Source organism: Pomacea canaliculata, linkage group LG1 (genome assembly GCF_003073045.1).
Source record: "Pomacea canaliculata isolate SZHN2017 linkage group LG1, ASM307304v1, whole genome shotgun sequence".
NCBI lineage: Eukaryota > Metazoa > Mollusca > Gastropoda > Architaenioglossa > Ampullariidae > Pomacea > Pomacea canaliculata.
In genome coordinates, this window is record NC_037590.1 from 16,692,689 (window position 1) to 16,719,515 (window position 26,827).

General features: G+C 41.0%; 1 protein-coding gene across 2 annotated transcripts; it reads right to left on the reverse strand.

The window, feature by feature from the left end:
- Window positions 1-7,397: 7,397 nt before the first annotated feature.
- On the reverse strand, window positions 7,398-17,125 carry LOC112573567. Of its 2 annotated transcripts, none has more exons than XM_025254057.1 (4): window positions 16,387-17,125; window positions 12,086-12,968; window positions 9,979-10,037; window positions 7,398-9,679 (listed from the first exon to the last, which is right to left on the reverse strand). In XM_025254057.1, exons 2-4 carry the CDS (start codon window positions 12,553-12,555, stop codon window positions 9,627-9,629), a joined length of 582 nt encoding a protein of 193 aa, XP_025109842.1. In that variant the 5' UTR covers window positions 12,556-12,968; window positions 16,387-17,125; the 3' UTR covers window positions 7,398-9,626. The 2 variants fall into 2 exon arrangements, with proteins under 2 accessions (XP_025109842.1, XP_025109850.1); XM_025254065.1 differs by having other exon boundaries at window positions 15,976-17,125.
- Window positions 17,126-26,827: the final 9,702 nt, after the last annotated feature.

Here is a 26,827-nt window from a genome sequence, read left to right on the forward strand (position 1 = left end):
CTTCTCTTTCTCCCGCTGCTGCTGTGGTTCTATGTTCTACTAGTTTACGAAGACTTGGATCTGATCACCTTTAGCGCCGTGTTGAAATCCATACTGCATCGTACCCAAAGACACAATAATGTGGCTTAATGCGCATTGATCTCCTGTTGTGAAGTCTACCAAAGCCTACTTACTATTACAATATCTCAACTTTGACCTTTAGAATTTCGAGAGGTGCAATAACCTTACCGTTAAGAAGTAAGGGTATGCACACATGACGTAAGAAATCGCACCGTCATGTCCGTTTACAAGACAACCCCTCTCCTGACAAGCAAAGATGAAAGGCTCATATCCTACATTTTTCTTGTGCGTCTTGTTGGATCCGACCAGAATAAATGGATTTTTTCCCCTTAATTCTCATTCGTGCTTAGCTTATAGTCTTAACTCCTCCTAGATATCAAACTAATGGAAAGAATGTCCCCGCTCCCTCTTAACAAGCTATTTCAGCATACATTGTTATTACTCAGACCCTCAGCGCACCTCGATGCGATGCTTTTTGTTAAAATAAAAATTTAAAAAAATCACCTATTAGACGGGAGTGACATTGTGCTTTGCTTTCTTCTTTCGTTTTTTTTCCCGGGGATTTCGTGATTTTAATGGAAATCTACATCAGGGTAAGAGAGTGAGGGTGGTAGCTCTGATCGAAGTCTTCACGGATTGTTTGGACTTCCTTTGTTGTGTTTAGTCGTCGTGAAAACCACGAGCCTGCTGCAGGTCGAGGAACACGTGATCCATAACGGCGCGTCAAGACTTATAGACCAGGAACCGTGGCAGCGACCTCGGCGCCATTTTTAGAGGTTTGACATTTCGTCGTCTATAATTAACTCGCATGTATTTCCTCAAGTCGTCGTCACAGCAAAACGACAACGGCCGCGGCGGAGAGGACTACAACATTTTTTTGTTTTTTTTGTTTTTTTGTTTTTCACTCCTTTGGCCTTACTTAGCCTTGCGGGCGCCCAGATTCTAGAGGTTTGACGTCACTGAAGGCTGTTTTCTAACACTCTGGCATCACGTGACATGTTGCGAGGGCTTGCCTTCTGTCAATCATGTCACGTGCTGCGAAACCGGCTTTGCTGTTGGATGATCTTCCTTATTTCCTTGAATCAACAAGAAAAGTGCCATGAGAGATAAATATTGTCAAAAACTTCGAGAAAGTTAACCAGTGAGGTCATAAAAACTTGGGAAAGAGCTTGAACTTTAAGATGGGAGCAAAAGAAAGTTTGTTTTCTTTTTTAAAAAATAGTCGATATAGTATTATTTACCACAGTTTTTAAATCACGTTAACTGAAGTTCCAGAAGAAGCAATCCCAAGTATAGATTCTAACCTTATCTTTCCGGGAAGTCAGGCTTCCTCTACATGCTCTCTAGGTGTAAGCAATGTCCTGTCACACCAACCAACTACAGTATAACTAAAACTTATTGTACTTGCCGTCCGTGGTTTTCTCTGACTGCATCACCTCTTCATCCATAGTGAAAAATTATCCCCTAAATATCAAATAAAAAAGGAAAACAAAGGTTCATGGCATTAATTGGCTGGCTATAAGATGAGTTTTCGCTTTCTCTAAAGCAAGACAATAAAATAAAGCTTAATGAAATATTGTACAGGCTCCACAATGGAGAAACGCTAATGCTCACATGCAAACTGATATACTTAGAGGAGTGAACTAATTGGGATGCTGCTGCTGCAGCTGATGATGATGAAGATGATGATGATAACAATGACGATGACGATGACGATGACGACGACGACGACGACGACGACGACGACGACGACGATGATGATGATGATGAAAGGAAAGATTTGTTTAGCGCATACTCACACTCGTAAGGAGCATGCTCTTTGCATTTAAAACAAGAATGAGACATGAACGACATGGACAGCATGCTAGGGACGGAAGAATAAACAATAGTCCATCCGTCGTTCATATGTTGTTTTTTTTCTTCGCCAATAAGGATCATAGTTTATTCTCAAACTGTTCATGACATAGTTTCGGAAAGAAAAACTATCCAATAATAATAATAGATGTTAATGTTGTTGCTGTTATCGTTGTTCCTGTTGTTGGAGAGATATAAAGCATAGAATCACGCTTACATCAAAGCTGACGTGTCGATCTCGAGATGAAAAAAACAAAACATGAAATATGAGTGTGGAGATGTCTTGTCATCAAGAATGCATGAGAAGAACAAGTTGCGACAATGCACAAGTGTAAATGCACGTTGTGTGTCTTCACGGCGTGTCCCAACAGACCCCAGCAGGTTGTGGAGAGCTGAGGAGGATTGTAGGGGGGAGCAATAGGAGAGTGCAGTTCACGCCCTGTCGTGCACTTTCACGCTGCATACCTGACATGGTGGCACAGGGTGTCCATCACGACATCGCTTTTCTTCTCCTCGTCGGGCCAGCCTGAATGGACGCTGAATTATTCATCTCCGTCGCACGCATGTTCGAGATCTCAAAGAATCTTTGCCCGGTTGTCCCCTCTTTCTGCGACCAGAAAGCGCGGATCTCTAGGCAGACGAGAGCTAACAGGAGCTGACTGACGACTGATCTCGAGAAAAGTAAGAGAAAGTCAGATACGAGGAGGCGGAAACAGCGTCATAGGGGAATGGTTGTGCATGTTTGGTTCAGCCACCATAAACAGTCTGGAAAAAAAATTGAAAGCGGGAAACGAACTTAAGTCAATCGACCTCGAAGACGAGGCATTCTCCTGAATAAAAGTTAATAATGTCATAGATCACGGAGGCGAGGAGGGAGAGAAGAGGAACCGGAACAGAAGGAGAAATGTACATCGGGATGGCGTGTATATATTTTTATAGAAACGACAGCTACACTCTAAAGACTCGGAAGAATGTAAAATTTCCCTTGTGTGTGTGTGTGTGACCAATTAATATGTCTTCTAGTGAAAAAAAAAAAACAAAACACCATGGACATACTTACTGCACCCCTTGACAAACTTACCCACTTAGCATGCATACCAGTGAGTTACCTCGTCATTTAACTGCATTAACTGCAAATACTGTATTTGACTGTCGGATGTGATAAATGGACTCAATCATCATCCGCAACTGCAAGCACAAAACAGAAACCTCAGACGCCTGCCCACAGTCACGATCCGGAAGTTGTCATTGGTCGGTGGTGTCGCATGGCTGTACAACCGTACTATACCACGGTAAAGACTCTGTATGTTGCTATAGACTGTACATATCCCATCAATGACTGCGAGACTCTAAGCTTTTTGTCGGTCCAATAATTATTCTTCCATTATGACGTTATTATTCTCTTGAAAATAATTTCTTCCCGGATGCATAGAGGATGTGCTCTCTCTCTCTCTCTGACCGTTATCAGCTGTTTCACGCTCGGGACTCTAACGTGCGGAAGTGCAAGTGAGTATGTGAAGTTTACAATGGGTTTAAACAACAATTTATGAGAGGAATAAAACGAAAATAGGTTGAAATGCAATGATAAGCATCAGCAGCATATACCGTCGAGGTGAGTGCATGCATGCGAGCGCACGCGTGTGTATATGTGTGTGTGTGCTCGCTCGCGTGCAGTTTGTAGGAGGTAGAGAAATGCGCTGATTTAAACGTCGTTCATAGTAATCCGAAAGATTGTAGATCCATATTTATGTGTGCACAAATATGCTCCCATTTTTACCTTTGTTACTTTCATTCTAATGTATTTACCAGCGTCATGTGAGAAGAAGTCATGTTACCATTAGCAACACCGTTGCTGAACGTCTCCCACCCACTACAGAGGGCGTTCATTTACACACTGGCTTAGAACTTAAGCGTGTACTTCGTGTACAAAAACAAGATTATCCTTCTGTTTACTGCATACTCGCTCCATACCAGCAATGGAAGTAAAGTGTTGATGTGTAAACAGATTTTTTTCTTTCTTTTGGATCGCTGGCACTGCTGCATCTGTTCAAACGATCTGAGAGCTTTCGTCCTAAACAAACACCCGGCGCACCTACCTATTGTTTGACGACCATTTGTTGAGCACAAGTAAACTTACTATTTTGCCTACAACGGTCTTGTTTTGTCATCTATCAGCCCACATCCAGGCGTGTCATTTTTGGACACGCCTCCCAGCAAAAACTAAAAAAAAAAAAAAAAAGTTTCTTTCAAATGTTTTGATACTAATGGAGAAGATTCGACGATTTCTTTGAATCCAACGAATTATAGTCAATTGTTCATTTTGTTCGTCGTCCAATGTAACAATTGAAGTTCCATTTCGTATAGGGTTTTAATTACCGAGGCTTCATAGTCCTTTAGCCGAGACATCATGACACGCCATCTGCTGACGTGGAATGGAGCAGATAACTATTGTATGATGATACACACTGTTTTGATTTTTAAGAACGTTAGGCAATATGGATTTGGTGTACACAAAAAGCAAAGCCGTAAACAAACAAGATCAGCATGTTTGTTCTATTTTTTGAGAGCTGGACTACCAGGATGATCTCTAAAGAAGTCATGACTGTTTCAAAGTACGTCTTGGGGAAATCTCCTCTACAGAAATGTAACAGAAGAGCAAAATATTCAACTGTTCAGCAGTGTAAAAAGGTGTGCACAGTTTTACAAAGACAGCTGTTGGAACGTGAATTACACAAAAATTATTATTGTTGCATTAACTTATGCCAAGAGAAAAACGCAGTCGTCCCATAATCTCTTCCTGGAGATTACAGCGTGAAGAAAAGATTTGCATACAACATACGTGTTTCCATTCTTCGATACTTGTCAATTTATTACAATCAATACCACAAACTATTGTGATGATACATGAAACGATAGGTTTAATTCACACCTAACCTTTAAAAATATTCTAATAATGATGATGCCCCGCATCTTCACATTTGCTGGCTGCTGCGTGTGTCACTCCAATGAAGCTCGGTTCACGACTCGGTGCTCGGCACCTGGACGAAGACCAAGCTCGGAACGTCACACCACATGTTCAATGATTAGCACGCGCAGACGATGGCTTCTCGCGCGTGAGGCGATCATTGATCAAAGGCCTGCGGCTGTGTCGCCGCTTTGTCACGGTGGCAAATGAGTTTGCTCCTGACCAACCCGCCGCAAATACCAGGGAGCAGCTTTGATGATGTCCGTGCACTGCGTGCTTTTGTTTGCTTTCTGTTTCCGCTTGCGTCCTGGCCGAGTGATAATTTGTAATATTTGTGTCAACTTTCGCTGGTTTCTTTTTTTTTTTTTTTCTACCAATAGACAGACGAGGACGGAGGGAAGGTTGGTGATGGGAACTCAGACGGTGCGATGACAAGTTTATAAACTTTTCTTTAGGACAGGTTTGTTTGGGCGGTAAAAGTTATGACGCAACCAGGTTTATATTTAGAAACAAGGAAGAAAAACAAGTTTGTGTAGGGTCTTTAGGTGATTAAAGAAAAGGAAGAAAATGTAATTTTTACTAAACAACAGCGTGTTTGAGTAAACTTCTGGTACGATTACATTTATTGTTAGGTTTTCTGGGATACACAATATTATCATCATCTTGTCATCGTTATCTTGTAACTAGCACTTGTTTTGTTTGTTGTTTTGTTTATTTTTGCACCTAAACGCGCATACAGAGTATAACTGCCAACTGGGATTGGTCATTGGGGTTGGTCATTGTCACTTTTGTGTGTTAGCTTTCGTGCGTATGTGGTATGGCAGGTAAAGTAAAGATGAATTCTCAGATGTTGGGACCAGTAGGATTCTGTGTGTGTGTGTGTGTGTTAGAGAGAGAAAAAGACAAAAAGAGAAAGACAGACCGTGTCTTCGTGTTCCGGTGTCATCTTCTCGAACGAGAGGACACTGGACGAGACCTAAAACAACTCAGTCTTTATCTATATTTAAAATCAAAGAGCCAGACTGTTTAATAAGTTCTGAACATTACGCAAGGCATCTGGTCCTGTTTACCGGGCTTCTAGCAATGTCCTGGCACTAACATAAGAACTCTCTCACAAAAAAACTGTCCGATTCTAGCGGTAACATAAAACTAAAACAAAAGTCAGCTTTCGAAATGCACCATCTTTTTATTCTCCCAATAAAGCTACCGGAATAATTCCACACACGAAATGCACTTCGCGGAACAAGATTTAATTGCATGCATTAAGCCCGAGTAAAGAATCTTTTTTGTAAGTGAAGCAGGCGGGTGGTATTTGACAGAAGATAGTAATTAAAGACCTTAGACCTTTTCAAAGTATATATTATGACCGCTGACATCGACTTGCATGAACTTCAACCAAGTACCTGTACACTGTCGTTAAGTAGTTAAGTTCTGTTTGTGTTTTGTCCTAACGATGCTAGAAAATGTTGAAAAAGTTTCTTTGATGCTGGAGCTGTGAAGGTCTGAACATTGACAAAGGTGTGTTAGGGAAACAAAATTCGACACTGATACATCAATGTTTACTTTAGCAGTCACCTGTTTTTACTTCGAACACTAAAAGAACGAGCATAACCGAACACCAAAGACTGCCAAAGTAATTTCAACAAAAACAACATACAGAAGTATCCAAAGGATCTACCCATTTAGTCATTCGATATTTTGAATTCGATATTTATTCGATATTCGATATTTATTTGACAGCACTCCTGTCCATAATTTTGTCATGTATATATTTTCTACCTTTTTAGTCATGCCGTATGTCAGGTTTTCAGACATTAAACTCATCAAAGACAGAAAAGAAAGACCTTTCCCTCTGTCTTCGTATTTTTAAGTGTGTGTACGTGTGTGTGTGTGTGTGTGTTGCAGGAAAAAGATTATATTGTATGCAGAAATATTCGTGATGAAATATCTTGTTTTTCTCCTTCGTTCCTTGCACAAAACCTTCTCAGAAAATCACTCCTATCTTTAAACATGATGCAGAATAAGAAAAGAAACGTGATTTCCTTGTTTGCGAACAACGACCTTCCGTTTTCTTTGTAAACATGCAAACATCATCCCTGTATACTCACAAAGGTCTGCAGGTGCAAAGGTTATTTTCACTACAAAGGTGCACAGACATTGCTGCAGGATGTTGCATAACCCAACACACAGAAGAGCAGTAAATGTTACTAGTGGAAGTAAAGAAAATGTCATATGTCTATTTCCTTTCTCAGGATATGTGTATATATATATGTGTGTGTGTGTGTGTGTCTTCTTACACGTGTTTATTTGTGTGTGTGTGAGAGAGAGAGAGAGAAGTCTTCCGGGTTTGTGATCAGGGTGGAGATCACATGCCAGCAATCGTCCAACTTCTGTTCTTGCAAGTTTTGAGAAAGCATGATACATATATTCGACGTCGCTCAGAACAATTCAACATTTGCAATATTTACGATACCATCTGGAATCAAAAGATATTTAATCATAAAGAACGAAGAAAAACTGCATGAAAGCTTCTTTATTGTGAAACAGAACTATAGAGTTTGTCAGCTTCGAGACTGATTCGCCAGCTGTAGATGAAGGACTGATTTATCCTGGCTTCCGGAATTTTCCCGGTTTTCAAGACGAGCGTTTTCACCTGGTCCATCTTAGTTTAGGAACGTTTTATCTTAGATCGCAGTGTTTTGTTTGTGTTTTTTTTTCTTGTTCTCTTCCTGAATAAGTTTTCCTAAAATTAGATCAGAATGAGCAAATATATCAGACTTTCACCACGAGTTGGGTCTGATTTCCATCGACACTCCTTCCTTGTAAGATAACCTTAGATACTTCATCAGATGAAAAGCCATTATAAAAGACAAAGCTGCTGTGCAGGTAGCACTCTCAATGAGCAGTAGATAAAAAAGAATAAGTGCCAACGAAATCCATTTTGATTATTTATGTTTTCCTGTTTTTAGACAAAGTAGACACGTAGTCGGAATATTTAGGCTCTACGATAAACTAGAAGTGTGACAAGAATGGCTATTCTTCAGAGAATGTTTTCAACTTATGTTTCGCGAAGTATATTTCACAGATCTTACTGGTTTTCAAGTACAGCCATCGGGTTGAATAAATCAGCATCGTCGGCTTCTGTTGCAATTAGTACATTATGAAGTTGTCTAATATCCTATATGTAAATAAATATCTTACGTTCCACGAAGACTATGAGAACGCGGAAAGGTTGAAAATCTTTTGACAAGACCACTATGCAACTAAGGTATTCAAAATACTGAAACAGTATTCCCTTACGGATGCTAATACGGCGGGTCGCAGGCTTTAAACAGAGCTAGCCAGAGTCTCTTCCGTTAGTTTCGGATCAGTGATTCCCATCCAATAGGCGGAACACGCGAATATCTGTTGTTTTGTGCAATGATATTTCCGTAAAAGTTGAGTGTTGTAAAGCTCTGATGCATTTACGGACTTGAGAAAAAATGACAACTACTTCCTGGCGATAACACAAAGATAAAAAGCGTGGTTTTGATTGCAATCGCTTGATGAAGCAGAGCCAAAATATAGTTTCTGTCATGTTGTTTCAAAACGACACGATTGCCCATGAAAACTGAGCTCTTCTCGATCCTCTTGCTGGTTAGAAGCGAAAACGTTTGAGGACAATCTTGAGCAAAATGCTACTGTTAATAGTTTCCCTTTATTTAATGTAGGAGACTGTGCATGGACGGCTGTTTGCTTTGTGTGGATGATAACTTCCCAACAAAGCTATAAAATATTGGTGTTTAATAAAAGTTTACACTGGTTTATCGAAGTCAGTAAAGCTATACATCAAGCTACATCAGCCAGGTAGCCAGGATAATATAGCACACATAACAAACTATATACTTCGAAAGCAGTAAATCAAAAGACTCACTAAATTTTGAAAGCAGGAGCATATATGTTGCGAAACAGCCTCCTTCAAATACGATTACAAGGTATTACGTCATCAAAATAATTTCTGATTGGTTAATGTCAGTGACGTCATCAGCGGTCCGCTTCGACTGTTGGTCGGTTTCTCTTCCGCCTGCTTACCAAGCCCTCCATTCATTTTTAATAGTGTCTGTGATAAAGAATTAGGAGAGGTAATAACTCTTTTAGCAAGAACTACTTACATGACCTACACTACTTTGTTTCAATTACATGGCTGTAGATGATTACCAGATGTACATTTCCAAAACTGTCAATAGGTCAGGTCAGCTAATACTGTTAAAATTAAATTATGAATCAACGTCGAACGAATTGTTGGAATTTAAAACGAACGAGTCAAAATTATTTGTAAATGTTTGTCAACAAAAGGACAGAAAACAAATATAATGAAAACCAGAAAGGACGGGTGGACGGAAAAACAAAGAATGAAAGAAAGAAGAAGACAGAATTAAAGAAAGCAACTGAAAAGATAGATAATAAGTTGAGGAACGTCTGTCATTAACAATTATTTCAGATGTTTTCCTTTCTCCTTTAAGGTTTCTTCTGACAAGACACAGTTTCAAAAAATTTAATGCATCACGTTTCTTCCTGACCTTTTCGCTTTTCATCCTGGGACACAAAAAGGCACAATGGTTATCATCTTCTTCTCAGCTAAAGATGCTTGGCTGTAACTAAGCTAGTTGATAAAGAAAGTGCGTTTTATATTGAAGTCAGGTAAACAGTTTCTCCACCTCAGCCTCCCCCTACACCCCACTACATAAATCGTGAGTACTTTTCGGGTTTAGGGGTCCTCCAAACGGTCAGAATCCTCTGGTGGGCTACGAAGACCAGTTACTGAAAAATAAAAAGAGAAAAAAAATGGGTGAAGGTATTAATTTGTTTGCCTTTGTTTTCAGATGTGCTTTGTTTGGAGATCAATCACTCAAACATTTTTTTTTAAGTCGCATCTTTCTTTTGTGCCTTCCCCTATGTCTTTGCGTGTCTGCAATGTAATCATGTGAGACGTGGGAAAAATGGCAGAAATGTGTGGAGGTGGGGCTGGATGTTAGTACAGAGAACAAGAATGCCTGTGCAAGAATTTTCTTAAAGTCTTTATCATCCAACATCTACAATGCTGTCTGTGCTATACTCACAGTAGCTATGCCAGGCGGCTTCAACTGCTGATACCAATGCCGAGTTATCTGGGGATGAACTGCAAATAAAGTAATGTATGAAAGCATGTCAGGAGAAAGGTTTAGATTTTTAGAAAAAGTCTTTAAAAAATGGACAATTCATGCACATGTGTGTGTGCATGCACACGCGTTTGTTCTTAGTGTCTTTTTTATTTTTTCTCATTCGTCTTCTTCGAGTTCATCCATGGCTATCCAATCGTGGGGGACTTGGAGCAAACAGATTACTAAACAAAATTAAGTACGCATGTCTCGACGATGTCATATAAAATGTAGGACCAACGAAATTCAATCTCTTCTTTGATAAAATATTTAGGTCCGCTTTTTCCAACATATCCCACCTTTCATCTATCCTGTCAAGGAAACCGGACAGAAAAAAACAGACTGACAGACTGAGTTACGGACAGCAAAATATGTTTGACTAGTATTTCAATACTTTTCGCTTGATAGGATCATGCTGTCCTCCTAACATCTGACATTTACTGATGATGGTACAAGGTGGGTCGGGAAGAAATATTGACCATAAAACTGATGCAAGCAGAAATTTCTGTAAGAAAATCCAGCTGTATATGACATACAGGGTTATATAGAGAACGCGAGACAAATTTATGAAAGGCGGAGACAACACGAGGGACTGAGTGACGTGGTTTCATTCGCCATTTAACCGATTGATAAATCTAGCACTAATATTGCTTTACAACTTTCATTCACTTTTTTCTTTCTGTCTTTCTCCAAATGCATGCCCGATGTTATTGTCGACAATGACACTTATCCCCCTAAGCTCTGACTGGCTGCTATGCATACAATGTATAGTCTAATTGGATGCGCTTTGTTGACAGTCAACTTCACTTTACATGGAAATAGAGAAGGTTGAAACTGGAGCGAAGAATTGTTTTTATGACAAGAAAATGCCAAGGTCAGCTCTCTTTTTCATGAAAAGTGCATTGTCAGCAACAACAAGGTGCATCCAACCAGATCAAGTGTTATGGAAACAGAAGCCAATAAGAGCACATATTGCTGTGGAGGACGGACAGCAATCATTGCGAGCCTGGAATTCATTGTGACATAAACACATGAAGCTAGTACAGTAGAGTAAACAATGTCGAGTACAACATTAATACACACGCTGACACAAACTCACACCCAGAGAGACATTCAGACATTCACGCACGCCTATCAGTAACACTCGCTCAAACAGAAAAACCTTTATCTGCAGCAACATTTTGCCAAGTCTTTTTCATTTTTTTTTTTTTTTTTTTTGCACCCACATACACTGTCACCACTCACCAGCACAACGTATTTTTTTAAATCTTGATTTTTATAGAACTGCTTTATATGTTTTTGTTGGTTTTTTTCCCATTACTTGGGTTTCCAAATTACTGATTTGATTACTAAAATAGTGGTTTTATTCGGCTTTATTTATTCGTTTCTTTTCCTGGCACATTAGCGGCCATTGTTGAGCTTATAAAACTGTTCAAACATAACTTTACATGATTTATAATGTATGATACATAAGCACCGGCAAGATTTAAGCGTGAATTTTTTTTTTCATTCAAAGGATGTAGTCACTGGCAAGAAAAAATTGTAAATATCCTTACTGTATTTACATCCGCAAAAAAACTTTATCTATTACTTCTACATCTGAGTTTCAAAAAGATACGGAAATATTTTTTCTTGTATATCGTAAGGTCACATGCAGGTCACATGCTCACTAGTGCACGTCCACTTTACAACAAAGGTTTGCTGGAAATGTGATGCGATGATAACGGTTAGAGTAACTGGGGAGGCTGGGCGTGGCGGAACATATGAGTTACATAAAATAAATTTGGTGATTGGATGGACTCGTTGACTCATCTAACGTGTGTGACCTTGTCTATTAAACCTTCCTATCTGTGGACTTGTCGTTCTTCTATTGATCTCTGCTTTGAGTTACGCTGGTGAGTTGGAAAACACTCGCGTCAATTTTCCATTCACGAAAATGCTTTTAAATCGTAGAAACAGGATGTGCGAACAGTTTTATGAATTGAAAATAAAGATACAAATAATCATACAGCCTGGCCAACATACCTACCTAGGACGTTCCCCGAAGTCTTTTCCTTGCATGATGAGGCCAGGAACGTTGCTCAAACCCTCGTCAGTTGCCTTTGAAGAGTCATCGACATTCGTTTCTATGAAGTCAAGTGGATCGTCGACTTCGTCTTCAAGAAAACTGTCAAGGTCTTCAGCCGAACCTTGTGTGTCTGACTGTGAAGTTCTCTTGCCAATCCCTAATGGCATTCGGTGAAGACGGGAGACTCTCCTTGCTGTTCGCTTTGTAATGAGTTTCGACCACGTGTCCTCGGGTGTTCCAGATGGTTGACTGCTCCACTCGGTTTCTTCATCTCCCGTCTTACTTTCCTCTGCAAAATTATTTCCCGATTCGTGCCAAGACTTTAGCTGTCTTTTCTGGTCCAAAGCTTCCACGAGGCTAAGCAACCGTTCACGAGTACTCATCCGTAGCAACCTACCAAGCCTTGTGTCAGCGTCAGGGACAGTAAGCATGGCGTCATCTAAAGGACCTTCAGAGTTATCCAGCCTGAGATGCGAGCGACCGTCATGGCCGATAGGATCATTCAAATAGCGCGGATTTATCGCAGGATTCCTGTTACCGTTATCACGTTGGGCGTCGACATTTGACAGCAGCTGGCTAGAACGGGATATCTTTGCCAACAAGTCATCTGCCACCAGGTCAGGATCGTCTGCGTTACGGAACGAGGCGATGATGGAAGAAGAGCTCAAACCAACAGGAGAGTAGGAGGGGCTGTGGAGCCACGCTTGCCGAACAGGAGTGGCATCCTCCTGAGAACGCTGGAGCGGGGTTCAATGTGGATGGGTCTCTGGGCCAGCAAGAGGGGCAAGACAAACATGAGCGCCATGCCTCCACACGGCTGCAGCTTCACAGGGCACCTTCCCGCCTGCACACAGCAACGCATTTTCTACGTTGTATGAATGACCAAAGTAGGATTGCTTTCTGAGGACTCTTGACGCACATACAAAAAGGTTTTAATAACATCTTCAAAGAGAGAGAACCCTTCACGCAACGGTTATCTGCCGTCCCACGGGCACCAAAAGGCAGTGATCACTCGCGCACATACAGCTTTCCTTGGGGGAGGGGAATAGGGTGGGTGAAAATCGTTTTTGGTGTTTTGTTATTGTCGACATATTATGGGAAGAACTATTTCTTTTTGTTGTAAATTATTGTTGCTTTCTGTGTGCGCAAACACGTATAACAAGACGTTATTGCGTCTCGCAGTTTGAATCAAAAGGTCCTCGCCGTTATATGTTGGCATTAATATTGAAGCAGCAACGTTTAAATAATGCATTTGATTTTTCAAAGCTTGCTTCCCATAGTGGCTAAGCTGTAACCCGAACATGAAGAAATATTGCGATATCTGAAAACAAAATAGGCGCAAAACAGAAAGGCACAAAAAATTCCTTTCGCTGTCTCCCTCTCTGACTCCTTCTGTCCTTGTATAGTCATTTTCATCTTCCTGCTGACAAGTTGCTGCTTAGATATCTTAAATTAGTCACACACATCTGAGTTAAATAAAAACTACAGCTGAAGTTCTGTTGCCATTAACCCTAACCTATTAGAGGAAATGGAGTTCTTACATACGTACATTTATAACCGTGAAATCATTTCTACAAATACTCTCTTGCCGACAGCCTTGCGTGCTTTTCGTTATTTCGGCAGTCTGAAATTTTCTAGCTCTCCGGAGACACTACATCAGATACCAGGTTTTTTTTTTTCATGTTCGATCCAGATGCCCAGCAACAGCCCTGACTAGGTAAAATCTACATTTTAATAGTAAAAAAGTGAAAACGTCCCTGACGGAGACTCGACCGTAATGCAGCACTCTATGGAAAAGCAAAAAAGGCTTATAGGTTACATCTTTTTTCCCTTATCTCTCATTAAAGCACAAAGTTTATCACAGTAATCATAATAATAAATGCAAATTAATAAAGTGCATATTGACACTCCTAAGGAGTATGCTTTTGGTCCTTAAGAACAAGAAAAAAAAACATGGACAGCATACGAGGGACAGGAAAACAAACAACATATAAACTATAAAAAATCAACAACCCTACTAAACGAAAGATAAAAATCAAATACAGAAAACACAAAAAAGGAACAAATAACCAGAGCAAGAGCTGAGAGTAGCATGATATTGCAAAGGGAAGGATCTGAAAAAAGATTAGTATTATGGGAGAGGTCGTTAGGTGTAATGTTTATGGACGATGTGTGTTTTTCTTGCACTCTTAATTTTTTTAATCATTAATGTATACAGATAACAAATTAATTAACTTTCTTTGAGTTAAAGAAATTTTGTTGTTATTTTTATCCATAAAAAAACAAAGAGAGACAGTGTTTTAAAAACAAAACCGATTTTGTAGGGGTGAGCTCTGCATAAGAACTGATTAATACACATCATACACTCTATAATAATACTCAATAAAAGCTGACATAACAGAAGCGTCGATGAGTTTAATTTTTGGTACCATCTTTAAAATCAAAACTGTCATCTGGCTTGTACGAATACGGAAGAAATGCCGAGTTTTTACTCAGGTGAGGCCAATGTCAACACGAACATTTTAAGGATGGTCGATTCCTGCTAATTTCTCGCAGCATCCAAGCGATCGGCAAACTCTTTGCCCCTCCATGTTTGTACAGCTCAACGTGCGTTTATCTACCTTCTTCCCACGGTTCGTGTTTCTTCAGCAGCAAAGAAACAAGTTTCCAACAGACTGTAACTTGTCAATAGGAAGAAGTTAGCTTCGTGATATAGAGTTTATCGACATCCAAGGATCTTACAGATTGAACTTCTACCTCTCCTACCCCCTGTCAACACACTCCAGCGCAGTGAGTAGGTCTACCAGCCTCCATTTTAGGAAAAAGATCGTTAGTTTAAAGTTAGGAAGTCATCACAGTCCAGGTTTCCTCAAGGTAATTTTTTTGTCCCTCCGACAATCAATGGCACCCCCTTCATAGACACATACCCTGGTTAGGAATGGTCCTAACTTATATTTGTTGCTGTTGTTCATTGGCAAAACTACAATATATTTATTATAATTGGTAACTTGAGTGGCTTCCATGGGAATTGCAATCTATTTGTAGTCTTATTTACTTTCCTCCGGCTTTCATTGAATATGGCTTTAACATCTACCCTGCTTAATAGTAAGGGTGAAAAATCGAGCTACGAGTTATCAGTGTTATTTAATGAAGACTGGCTAACACTTCATCATGCACTGAGAACTAGGAAAATAACGAAGGTTTTTTCCTTTTTTTAAATACAAGAATATTTTTTGTATGATTGTAATCTGATATTTCTCAACACATGTAAATCCAATATAGTAATGTCATAAAACCAGAAAATACCTAGGCAGAAAAGTTTATGTTCAATTTCAGTGACTTTATAGAATAATTCTATGTACATCTTGCGGTAGATAAGTGATAGCAGAAATACGTTTGCTGGTTAAAAAAAAAAAAAAGAGAACTTAAACCAATGTGAAAAAAGATAGACCATTACACATGGAAGGTATCCCTTGCATATCTTGAAATTCTTCTGAGAAGATTAAATTATTTAAAGCATGCAAACCCATGTTCAAAGAAATAAGATGCATCACCTGCTGTTTTGTTATTTTGTGATTTTTTTTTTAAGTGGCGAAAAAATGGTGAGACATAAAACGACAGCAAGATTTTAACAATTCGCCTATTTAAAAATTTAATATAGTTAATGGATTAGAATAACTCAAAGACAACAATTTTCCTTCCGAATCTGCGCAAAGTGGTAAGCCACCAAACATCAGTCAACAGTTCTGATTTTACCAAACCGACTTAAAAGACGCCTACAGATGTTGGTGTAACAAAACAAAGTAAATTTTTTAAAATGATCAATCCAAAAAGTTTCTGAAACTAAATACCTTTAGATGCGATGGCTGCTTGATGATGCTTTCCCCTTGGCACGGCAAACTGTTTAGTAAATAAGTAGCTATGACCAGTTGGCCCTGGTAGGTCACCAACACGTCGACCCCAGGCACTACGAGGTTAGTAATTAATGTGCTGCTAGTCAGGCCACTACCTCCGGACCTTCAACTGCCTACAAACCTTCCTCTATTAATACGTGGCAAGCCTCTCTGTTCTTTGACGATCGCAAAGTCCATTCCAGAAGTTGGGTGTTAACGATTTTCAAACTCTCTCCCTTGTTCCCATCACACCGTTTGACGACAGTCGCACAGGAGATATTTTTCTAACGGGCTAACAACGGAAGGTCCACGACTTTAAAGCATCTGCGGCGTGTTTGTTACGATCGTGGTAGAATGCAGCAAACTCACCATGGTTTGTTTTTGAACTGCGCTGTTCGTTGACGAAGTGGAGGGGACCTGTTCACACGTCACATCAGCCTTCAAAACGGAGTGGACAATCCCATATTCTCAGCAGACTTTTCCGTCCAGAGGCAGAGTGCGGGGTTCGGTGGCAAAGGGGGAGACCTGGCGCTGCTGGCGTCCGAAACCAAGGTCCAGATAACAATTCAGAGAGTTCTAGGTCGCCGCAGGTGAAAGCTCGTCCTCGGCCTCTGGGGCTTGTAAATAATTCACCGGCCGTTCTCTCTCACCGTGTCCTCTGCTTGCGAATTAGTCAAGCGAGCATGAAGGTTTTGCGTGCTTTTTCTACCTTCCCATGATCCCCCTGTGACGCCTGGGCCAGCGCTACGTCAGCAGCCTGCCATCGCCGCCTTCTTCCCTTCGCCTACTCCCCACCCCGGCCTCTCTCCTCCCCAGCCCCATCTGAAACCTTTGGAGCTGATCCATGTTTGCCGCACCGATACTGAACTGTTATGACGCGCGAGGTGGAAGGAACGTTGGTGGAGGGGTGGGCCTGAAGGGGAGGACAACTCTCTTGGAGTCATTTAATCTGATTTTGACATTCCCAGGTTTTGTGGCTTTGTTGATGACAACAAAACATGTGCTATCTCAACTCTGTCCTGTTATTTTCTGCCCCCGTCCATATTACGTTAACTCGTTTTCTTTCTTTCCCATTCACTATTTCTTCCTCCCTCTCTCTCTCTCACACACACACACACACAGAACCTTTTATTCCCCTTCCTTCCTTGTGAGCAAGATCTCGTATTCGCCAGCTTTAAACCATGTTTACACTGGTGCTTTTTTTTTTTTTTTTTTGCCTTATGCCTTCATCAATGTTTGTCTGAGGCATGCAAAGAATTACAAATGAAGCTCACACCTTGTTAATTTGACAGGCGAAATTGCTGTGTTTAAATGGTAATATGGAATATTTTAAACTGTCACTTTCTCATTCCAAAACTGTAAAAAAATCTATAGAAAAAATTTCTTGTCAGATATGTTGATGGCAACAGTTATTCACCCATGCCTTTTCATAAACTGTGTAACATAAGGTCAGTCCTGCTAAAACTGAGCTGATGCCATGCAAAAACACGCTAATGTATTTTCGAGTGGTTGTACTCGGTGTGTATCACCGATTCAGTTTACACTAGATATCAACCGCTCAAGGCTAGCTGCCTATTCTTGTAGCCATCGTCTCAATGCCATCGTTAATGGATTTGTAAAACAAACTATTAACCTTATTTACTAAATGTTTTGTTTTCGGTGTTAGCCATTATACGAATTTTTCAACTGACTAAAATATTTATTTTGATACTCTCTTTCCGTTTGTTAAAAAAAGTCTCCTCTTTCCTGCTCTTTGACAGGTCTGTGAGACCATCTAAAGGTTTGTCAGGATCTGCCGCGGATGCTTTTCGAGCGTTGCGCATCTCCGCCATCGCGCTCAGCGGTGAAAACAGCCAATCAGAGCAGTCCTTCCTGCACGCGCAGTGGACGTCGAAAGGTCACGTGGCCAACTCTCTCGCATCTTATTGACGTGTTCTTATCGTGAATCCAACGGGTGGAGAGTACATGTACTTCCTAGAGAGCAAACCTGCCATACAGTATGTCCCAGAGAAAGCCACACAGGGGAATGTAAAGATGGGAAGGGTTGGTGGCAACATCGTTGCCCACGCGGCTAGCAGGACTAAGTGACAGAGGATGATTATGAAAACGCAGAGGAGGAGGAGGAGGATTCCGATGAATAATATTTTCGAGGAGGAGGATACCGATGAATAATGTTTTCGTATTCAAGCATTTACAAAAGTGGAATACGATATCTCAATCCGTCATGAAAACAGACATAAAATCGCTCAATGCACATACACACCTACCTAATCAATTCATCAGGAGATGATTATTATAGAGATATTAATACATTGTGGGAAAATGAAATGTGTAAGATTAATCTGTCGAATGAACGAGACTGAGAAAGTTTTAAGAAACTGAAATGACGGAAGATGAAGGCAATGAACCAAACACTGGCAAACCCTAACCCAAACTTCACACATTACCCGATGAGCTGTCGGGTGCTGTAGGAAAAATTTTATTACCGCCATCATCGTCATTACCGACACACACACACGCGTGTTTGTGAATGTGTGCTAGCCCACACTTGCGTGAGAGAAAGAGAGAGTAAGAGAGAGTGAGAGAAACTGCACTTCACGACATCAAAGAAGAATAAAGCGATGCAAAAACGACGAGAGGCGAGCACACCGCGCGTGGCATAAACAAGCACGCAATTAGTTTGATTGATACGCTCCGGGGGAAACATAAGCGCCAAGGAGGAGGGGAGGTAGCCCTGTAAGTACCGTTTGACCGTATGGTGAGTGTACAGCTGCGTGACTGACGACAAGCGTTGTGGCGGTCGCTGGTGTTGAGTGCCCCCAGGATGCTGTCCAAACAGTTCGGTTTCAGTCAGACAGTATAGATCTTCTCATGCTGTGTGTATTATAATGCCGGAGGTAAAATGGGGAATATAGACTCGGGTGTTGTTTGCTTGCTTGTTTGTTCGTTCGTTCGTTCGTTGGTTCGTTCGTTCGTTCGTTCGTTCGTTTATTCATACATTTTTCATTGGTTTGTTTATTTGTTCGTTTGCTCTTTCTATTATTTTTTTGTTCACCTTTTTGTTCATTAGTTTATTTGTTTGTTCATTTATTTGTTACTCTGTTTCTCGGTTGATTCGTTTGTTTTATTTTTTATTTTTATTTTTTCATTCGTTCGTTCTTGCGTTCATTCGTTCTTTTATTTATTTGTTCGCTCATTTGTTTGATGGCTGGATTGGTCAGTCGCTCGGTCGGTAGACGGAAGTTTGGGTGGATGGATGGGTTGGCTTGGTTGTCACACCAGGTAAAGAATATCGATTAATGAACAATTTATCGCAGACAGCTCTTCCTTGTTCTAAAGATTACTTGAAAGTAACGATTCACAGACGCGAACACCCAATGCCCGCATGCATGTTCACACCCACAAGTCAGCATCACTAGCAAAACAACAGCAGCAGCTCTAGCAGCGGTGGTGGTGAAGGTGGTGGCAGAAATGTGGGAGATGGAGGGATTACCCTCAGGCTGCTTTTCCACTTCAAAAAGCTGTTACGGTCGAGTTGACGTGTGGAAGACAAGCCATCTAATGCCTATTGACCTCCCGTGTTCTGGCATCTCTGAGGGTTTTTTTTAATGACATTACATGACAAACACTGAAGGGGTGACAAACTACACAGGCGGGATATTTATGACATGTAATCGAGCGGTAAACATCCCTGAATCCCCGGCTTGCACCTGTCTTTGCTTAGTGTTTGATGTCTGATACGCATGGCTCGTCAGCAGGCCAGGACGTCAGCTCGCCAATCCTGCAGTAGTCCTAAACACCCTCCGTGTCTGCATCACCCAGGTCTGTCCACCTTTCCCCTTCGAAGCCATCCCACCACCCGTCACATCCACCCCATCAAACAGGTGTCAGCTTCATGCACGACTCACTCGCCCTCCCACTGAATGGCCACGAAACCGAAGCAAGTACATTAGGAGAAATTAGTGTCTCACGCTGTTTTACTAATCAACAGCATCACAGTGATTACGTGTGAAAAAATAAGGGTTGCTAGGAAATCAGACTTTGCTAATTGCCTCGGGCAGGCTACGATCTATTAACTATGAATTTCAGCAACAGTTTCGTCCATGCTTTCAGATCATAAAATTTGCTTTTCGCAGCACGGCACCTTGACGGAGTCGGAACAGCAGCAGTTTGAACGACCTCCCTTACGGGCTTCGTTTTATGACGTTGATGCAAAACGGGTTCGACCAGAGGCTTTCCGGTCCCATGGCGCTCGGCGAATCGTTCCCTGCTTTTACGGGGACATAGAATGGTGAGACGCCGGTAGCACGTGCTTCTAGGCATGGCGCGTGACGTGACGTGACGTAGTAGTGGTTTCTTGACGTGACTCAGTAATACGTGGTTCTTGGAGTGACGTTAATGTGTGGTGTTACCTTGCGTGACCACAGTAGTACAGACTTATTCACGTGACGTACTGCTGGTTCTTGTCGTAGCGGCGATAGCTGGCGGCTCTTGACGTCATCACGTGGTTTTCGTGATGTGATAGGGGTGGTATGCGGTTTTTTCACTTGGAAGTGGTAGTCTTTTTAATATTTAATGTTGTTTATTATTCCTTCACCCTCCAAGGGGTATATATACATATTATATTCATACGCTCTCACTCACGAATGCGTTTCTCTCTCTCTCACACACACACACACAACCACTCTGTACACTACCCACACATTTCGGATTCACCATTGACTGAATGTATATACATAAATGCGAACACACACATGCATGCTAACGTGAAAGCACGTTTATGAGGGTGATGCAGTTGGACCTATTCCCTCCTGTCCTGAAACGCCGATCTGTGTTACTTTCCTTTGTGCTGCAGAGACACAGCGGCCCTTGTTAAAGACCAGCCTGAATGGTTTGCGTTTGTTTGTTTGTTTGTTTGTTTGTTTGTTTGTTTGTTTGTTGTTTGTTGGTTGGTTGGTTGGTTGGTTGGTTGGTTGGTTGGTTGGTTGGTTGGTTGGTTGGTTGGTTGGTTTTTTGTTTTTGGTTGTTGTTTTTTTGTTTTGTTTTGTTTTTTTTTTTTTTGGGGGGGGGTTTGCAGATATCGGTAAATCGGTAACCTGTAAATTTCTGCCTCCAAAACTCATAATTAATTAACGAATGGGTTTGGGAGGCTAAAATTTACAGGTTAGGTTTATATCGCTTAACTACTGATATCTGAAAAAAACGCAAACCGTTCAGGTTGGTCTTTAAGTTTCATGCAGCTGGCATACAATATGTGAAAACACACCACAAACAAAATAAAAAGTATTTTTATTAATCCTTTTCTGGAACTTGCGATGGGCCAACGGTCAAACGAGAACATAACTCTACATAAAATATTAACACAGGCTATGAAAAAAGAACAAAGACTGACTACATCCAAGTCATTTACGCTGCCACTAACGGTCTCTTTCGCAAGTATTAAAACTCTGTACACGTCTATACAACCACTCAAAGCCACGGAAAACAGCATAGCATCAGTTTAAAAGCATACATTTGTGGAACCTCCGGAAAGAGGGCAGGCAGTGTGGGCATCAACAGTGTGGGCATTCCTGTGTGGAGTCGATTGTATATCTGGATTGAAGCCGGGATGAATAGTCGCAGATAACGTGTGGTTCACTTCTACAGCAGGAAAAGGTTTTAAGAAATCAGACACCTTCACAAAGTGCCACTTTGTAAAGGCCCTTATTAATAAGGCAACTGTCCTCGAGTTGTTTGACCAAGTTCAGCAAAGCTGTGTCTGATGTAACAGAAATCTAATGGTTTTTGCGGTGAACGCTCGAGTCATTGAAAAGTTGGTCAACGTGCTGCTAAGTCCAAACTATTTTGTCGATACAACAGGACCCTGGGGAAAACTGTGCTCTGTCCTAATTCAATAGAGAAATAAGGATAGGTCGGAAACATGGGAGGTTGACAGTGCAGTTAATTTTCTTTGTCCAAATGTAGTACCGATACATCTATATTTTCTGGAAAAAGAAAAGGAAGATGGAAATGGACGAGGGTGGAGAATATCTGAACTCTAATCCTAGTCGCCGGAGGAAATATGAGATAGAGGAGGGAGGCTAGAACTAGCCCCCGGCCTACCCAGCTACCAGAACTGTGATCCCGCAGCTAGAGAGGAGACAGACACCTTAGGACAACAGCAGGCGTCAATACTGTATTACTGCCCTGTCATCATTACAAGCACATCCCTTCTGATGTTTCTCCCCTCCTTCCCTCCTTTCCGCTTCAGTACACCAGCATGCTGATCCATCTCTCTACTATTTCCTGCTGTCTATCACAAAAGGTCCTGTCTTGCATGGGATGCTTTGGAAGGAGGGGCGGGGGTCCTGACAAGCCTTGCCGGACTACTGGCGCCGTCCCTCCATCGACTGTGTGTGTGTGTGTGAGTGATAGAGAGAGGCACACACACACTCGCGATAACAACTCCCTGCCCTGGAGACCTGATGCATGCAAGCATGCGCGCTTGCTGCGTGTGCTGGCGTGACATACGTGTGTGCGAGCGTGTATGTATGAATACTGCGTGAGCCCATGTGCATAACCGCTTGGCGTGAGCAGCTTTTGTTCTGACGTGCACGAGCACGAGCGATTAGGTGCCCACCGCTAAATTGTCTGATTGCATCCTTTTCTGTGATGGCTTTAACACCTATTTTTTAATAGCTGATATTTCTGATTCCAGAATTAGCGGTAAAATCTGCTCTCTTCCATCGTTGATTCATATCGGTCCTTTTTTCGGTTGTTAGGTTACTTGGCTGCTAGAACAGTCGATGCGCTGGTTGGTTTGACTTTCCCTGCGAACGATTTTTGTTCTTTTGTTTACTTGGTCCACATTTCTGCCATTTTTTAAAAACCTTTCACTCATTCACCTTTATCTTTCTTATTTATTTTTTCTTTCTTTTTCTCTTGACCTTTTTCGCTGTTTTTCCCTAATTTCTCTACATTCATTTTTTTCTTCAATTTTTTCCATTCTCTTATTTCTGTTCTTTATTTTCATTCATTATTGCATTCACTCTTTTTTAGTTTGTTATTAGTGCCTTGCTCGCCTTTCTGCGCACTGCGTACTTTGTAGTATTAGCTTACAGTTAATGCCCATACCCGCTTGTGTTTCAACATGCTCACGTGACAAACATCAAAGACGGGTGGGCAGTGTTTGTAGATGGGGAAGATGGGAAAATAAACACGAAAGATATGATACATCACCTCACCTGGGAGCATATAATCATGCGGATAGAAAGCAATACCCCCTCCACACACACCACCGCCACCACCACCACACCACCAGCATCCGGGGGAAGGGTAGACACAAAAAGGAAGGGCTGAAAGCAACTTCATCTGAACAGACAAATTGCAATGCCGTTTTATTTCTTGCTCCAACCAAATTTTCTAGCGTTGTCAGACATGTCAGATTCTTTGCTCTCGTTCTGCATGAGAGATATTTTTCAATTAGTGGACTGAGTTTTATTTTGTTCTAACTTTGAATTGATTGTGGGTCCTCACCCCCCTCCACAACCCACCTTGCACTCGGATTGTCCTCGAAATAATAGAATAGATTTTTCGATTCGGCTCTCACTCCTATTCCTACCTTACAGTGCAATTTTCACAACGGCTAAATGACGAATGACTAGGTAAATCTCAGTACCAGATACTTTTTCCTGCACTAAAAGTGAAAACTCCTCTTCCGTTCTCGAAATACACGGCTACAAGCATCTCCATGCTCAGAAAGAAGTGAACACCACTGACATCAAGGTAATGCATGAATATGTTTAAGTTAAGATCTCAGCCAATCGAAGAGATAGGATCATATTTTCATTTCACACTATCTGTATCAAAACGTGCTATCAAAATAAGAGAGTCGACAAGTATTTTGATGATGACGATCCGATTATTTTGATGTCGGTAAAGAAGTTTTCAAAAGCGCTTAGTCGGCTTTTAATTCGACCAAACTTTCGTTTACTGACTATTTCCATGCGCAAACTACATCAAACAGTGTTCTTCGTCTGTAGGATTGCAGTCTCTTTAGATGCTGTCTTAAACCGAGTTCGGAAAGGGTTAGCGTCTATAGACATTGGCACATTGAGGTAGACACAGGACATGTTTCTGCCCCTTTTGGACCAGACTTTAAAGCAAAGCACCTCTCTGTTCGAGCCTACTAGACAAGCCTCGATTAAATTCAGATAACTTATATTCTCTCCTCCAACCCTCCCCTCCCAACCCCCTCAAAACACCCCCACACACCCCCACACACACAGCTAACTTCAGACTAAATTCTGTGATTTACCTATAATCACGGAGAGACATAAGAACTAAAGCTGATAGCTTGTGCTTTTTTCTGGAATCAAACAAACAACATAAAACAACAACAACAACAAAAACAACACACAATATATATATATATATATTAATTTTCAAAGAACCTAGATTGGGCACACGTCCGCAATCATTTTCAAAGGAAACGTTAATTCAGCATACGGTTCTATACTTTTTCCTATTTTCATGAATGATGGAAATTTTTACAAATTCTTTAGAAATGGAAATGTTCCTATTTGTTTCACTATCCCTCCATCCTCTCATCACGATCCCCCTACCCCCACCCCTGCTCTGTCACCCTGACATTCTTCAATCACATTTGCCGACAACTAATGAAGCAACGCAAAAACACCCGTGAATTTCCTACCTGTCGACGAGCGCCCGCGAGGATGACTCCCCACCACCACCACATCACCTCACCTCACCCTCCCGACCCCTTCCTCTGTGACGCAGGAACTCCTGTCACTCCCTGTTTGCTCTTTTCCTCATCGCCTCCCTTTGATCATCCCTCATATCGCGAACTGGTGTGGGTAGAAGGGGATGCTCACAGACGTCCATGATCTATGTAAGTCTGTGGGGCTGCTCATCTTCTCCATCTGGGAGACATCCAGCAAAAACTCAGCCGTACTGATATCACAACCATTTGAAAATAATATAGTTATCGAAATAAGTAAAGTACTCAAGAGAGTTAATAACTGCATTAGGTTTTACATTCTCTGAGGTTAGGGAGTGGATAACTCGGTAATTTGTACAGGCGTTTGTGGTTCGTGTGGAGCTGTGCGATAGGTAATGTGATACTGCACCTCTGGTAAATATACCTCGTCGCTTCTGGTTTAGTAATGAAGCGTTACCTCCAAAACTAAACGCTTAAGAATTTTCCCAGCATGGAACTCTGAAGCACTTGGAAAGGGTTTCAGTTCGTAAATGAAAGAAAGGAACCGAAGATGTTAATGCGACTCTCTGTCGCTTGAATGGAGACTTGAAAATCGTATCCCACACCGCCCCAGAAAATTCCCTTGTATTTCACTTTTGATCGCTGTTTTGAACTCTTGGATTCTATTTTTTTTGAAATCTGGTTAGCACTTATATGCATTCAGCTGTGTGCCTTCATCATTTGTTTTGTTGTCATAGGAGTCCGGAGTTGTAAGGATCAAATTACCGAACATAACAAAACCCTTACGTTACAGTTCTATAATAAAAAGAAATAATTAAATAAATTAATCCTGAAGCTCCACTAAGAATCGGAACGGTGTCTCTCTTTAGGTACTTATCGCCATTAAGACAGGGTTTATTTCATCCGTCTTGGCCGTGATACTGGGAATACTAATATAATCTAATATAATTATATATATATCGCTCGGCGACAAATGTGAAATTTGAACGAGAATTTGAATCCCTACCTTTCACTTGAACAGCCGTACTCATATACTGTCACGAAATATTCGAACATTGTCTTGCATATATGTAGCATTCATACGCATGTCATGTGTGACATTTGATTGACCGATTGACCTCGAGCATGGTTAGGAGAAGTCATTTTGATTGGTAATTGTGTGTCCCCTTGCACGGTTAGGAAAATTTTGCAAATAGATGCTAACTACGAACTACACACAAGCACGTGAGTACCTAGCTGCAGTTCTAACGTGAATTTTTTTCATTTCAATAATTTAGTATATCATGTACTGGCAGATTTTAAGCTAACGAAACACATTCTTGGGCTTTTTTGAGTTTTGTTTCTAAATGAAAAAAACTATTTCTTTATTACTGTTCAACGTACCATCGTATTAAAATATAATGCACAACTGTGGGTCTTCACGATCATTGTAATGGAGTGTGTGCCTGCTTAGCACTCTTTTTATTCCAGGAAGTCCAAACAAAAGATAAATACATGTAGTTGGATGTCTGACCGACTGGCTAAAGGGGAAATACTCGCATATTCATGTTACAAGTGTTGCAGTTACTTCCCTCAACATTTTCCACTGGTGTGAATGAAAATGCAATGTAAATGTTACCTAAAGATGCCTATACGTGCCATAAACTTCCGTTAATTTAGACGTATATATATATACAGATATTAATGATGAATCTTTTACTATGCATAAATTGTTTGATCATTAAATATAGGTTCTCGTTTTTTTTTATTTAATCAGCCCCAACTCTCAAATAATTAATGCTGACAGCCGATGAGCAGGCGGGACACGAGGTCTAAAGCGGGACGTCTGGTCACCTTACTTCCCATATCTTTTACGCTTTTTTTTTTTTTAATCAATCAGCGCACCGTGGGAATTAATTGCATTTGACATCACCGAAACCTGGCATACATGAGCTATAGGTTCGATCCATCAATAAGCATGCAGATGACTTTTATTCCCAACAGATGCAAGCCTGTCCTTCTCCAAACTTGTTTGCTTGTGGTCTTTCATGTGTGTCACCTATATATAAGGCTCGAATACATGGGGGAAATGCGCGCTTACAGACGGATATA

Coding starts and splice junctions, on each gene's coding strand:
- LOC112573567 (XM_025254057.1), bottom strand. CDS start 12,555: ATGCTTACTGTCCCTGACGCTGACACAAGGCTTGGTAGGTTGCTACGG. Junction 10,038..12,085: donor GACTTCGGGGAACGTCCTAG/GTAGGTATGTTG, acceptor CTTTATTTGCAG/TTCATCCCCAGATAACTCGG. Junction 9,680..9,978: donor AGCCGCCTGGCATAGCTACT/GTGAGTATAGCA, acceptor TTTATTTTTCAG/TAACTGGTCTTCGTAGCCCA.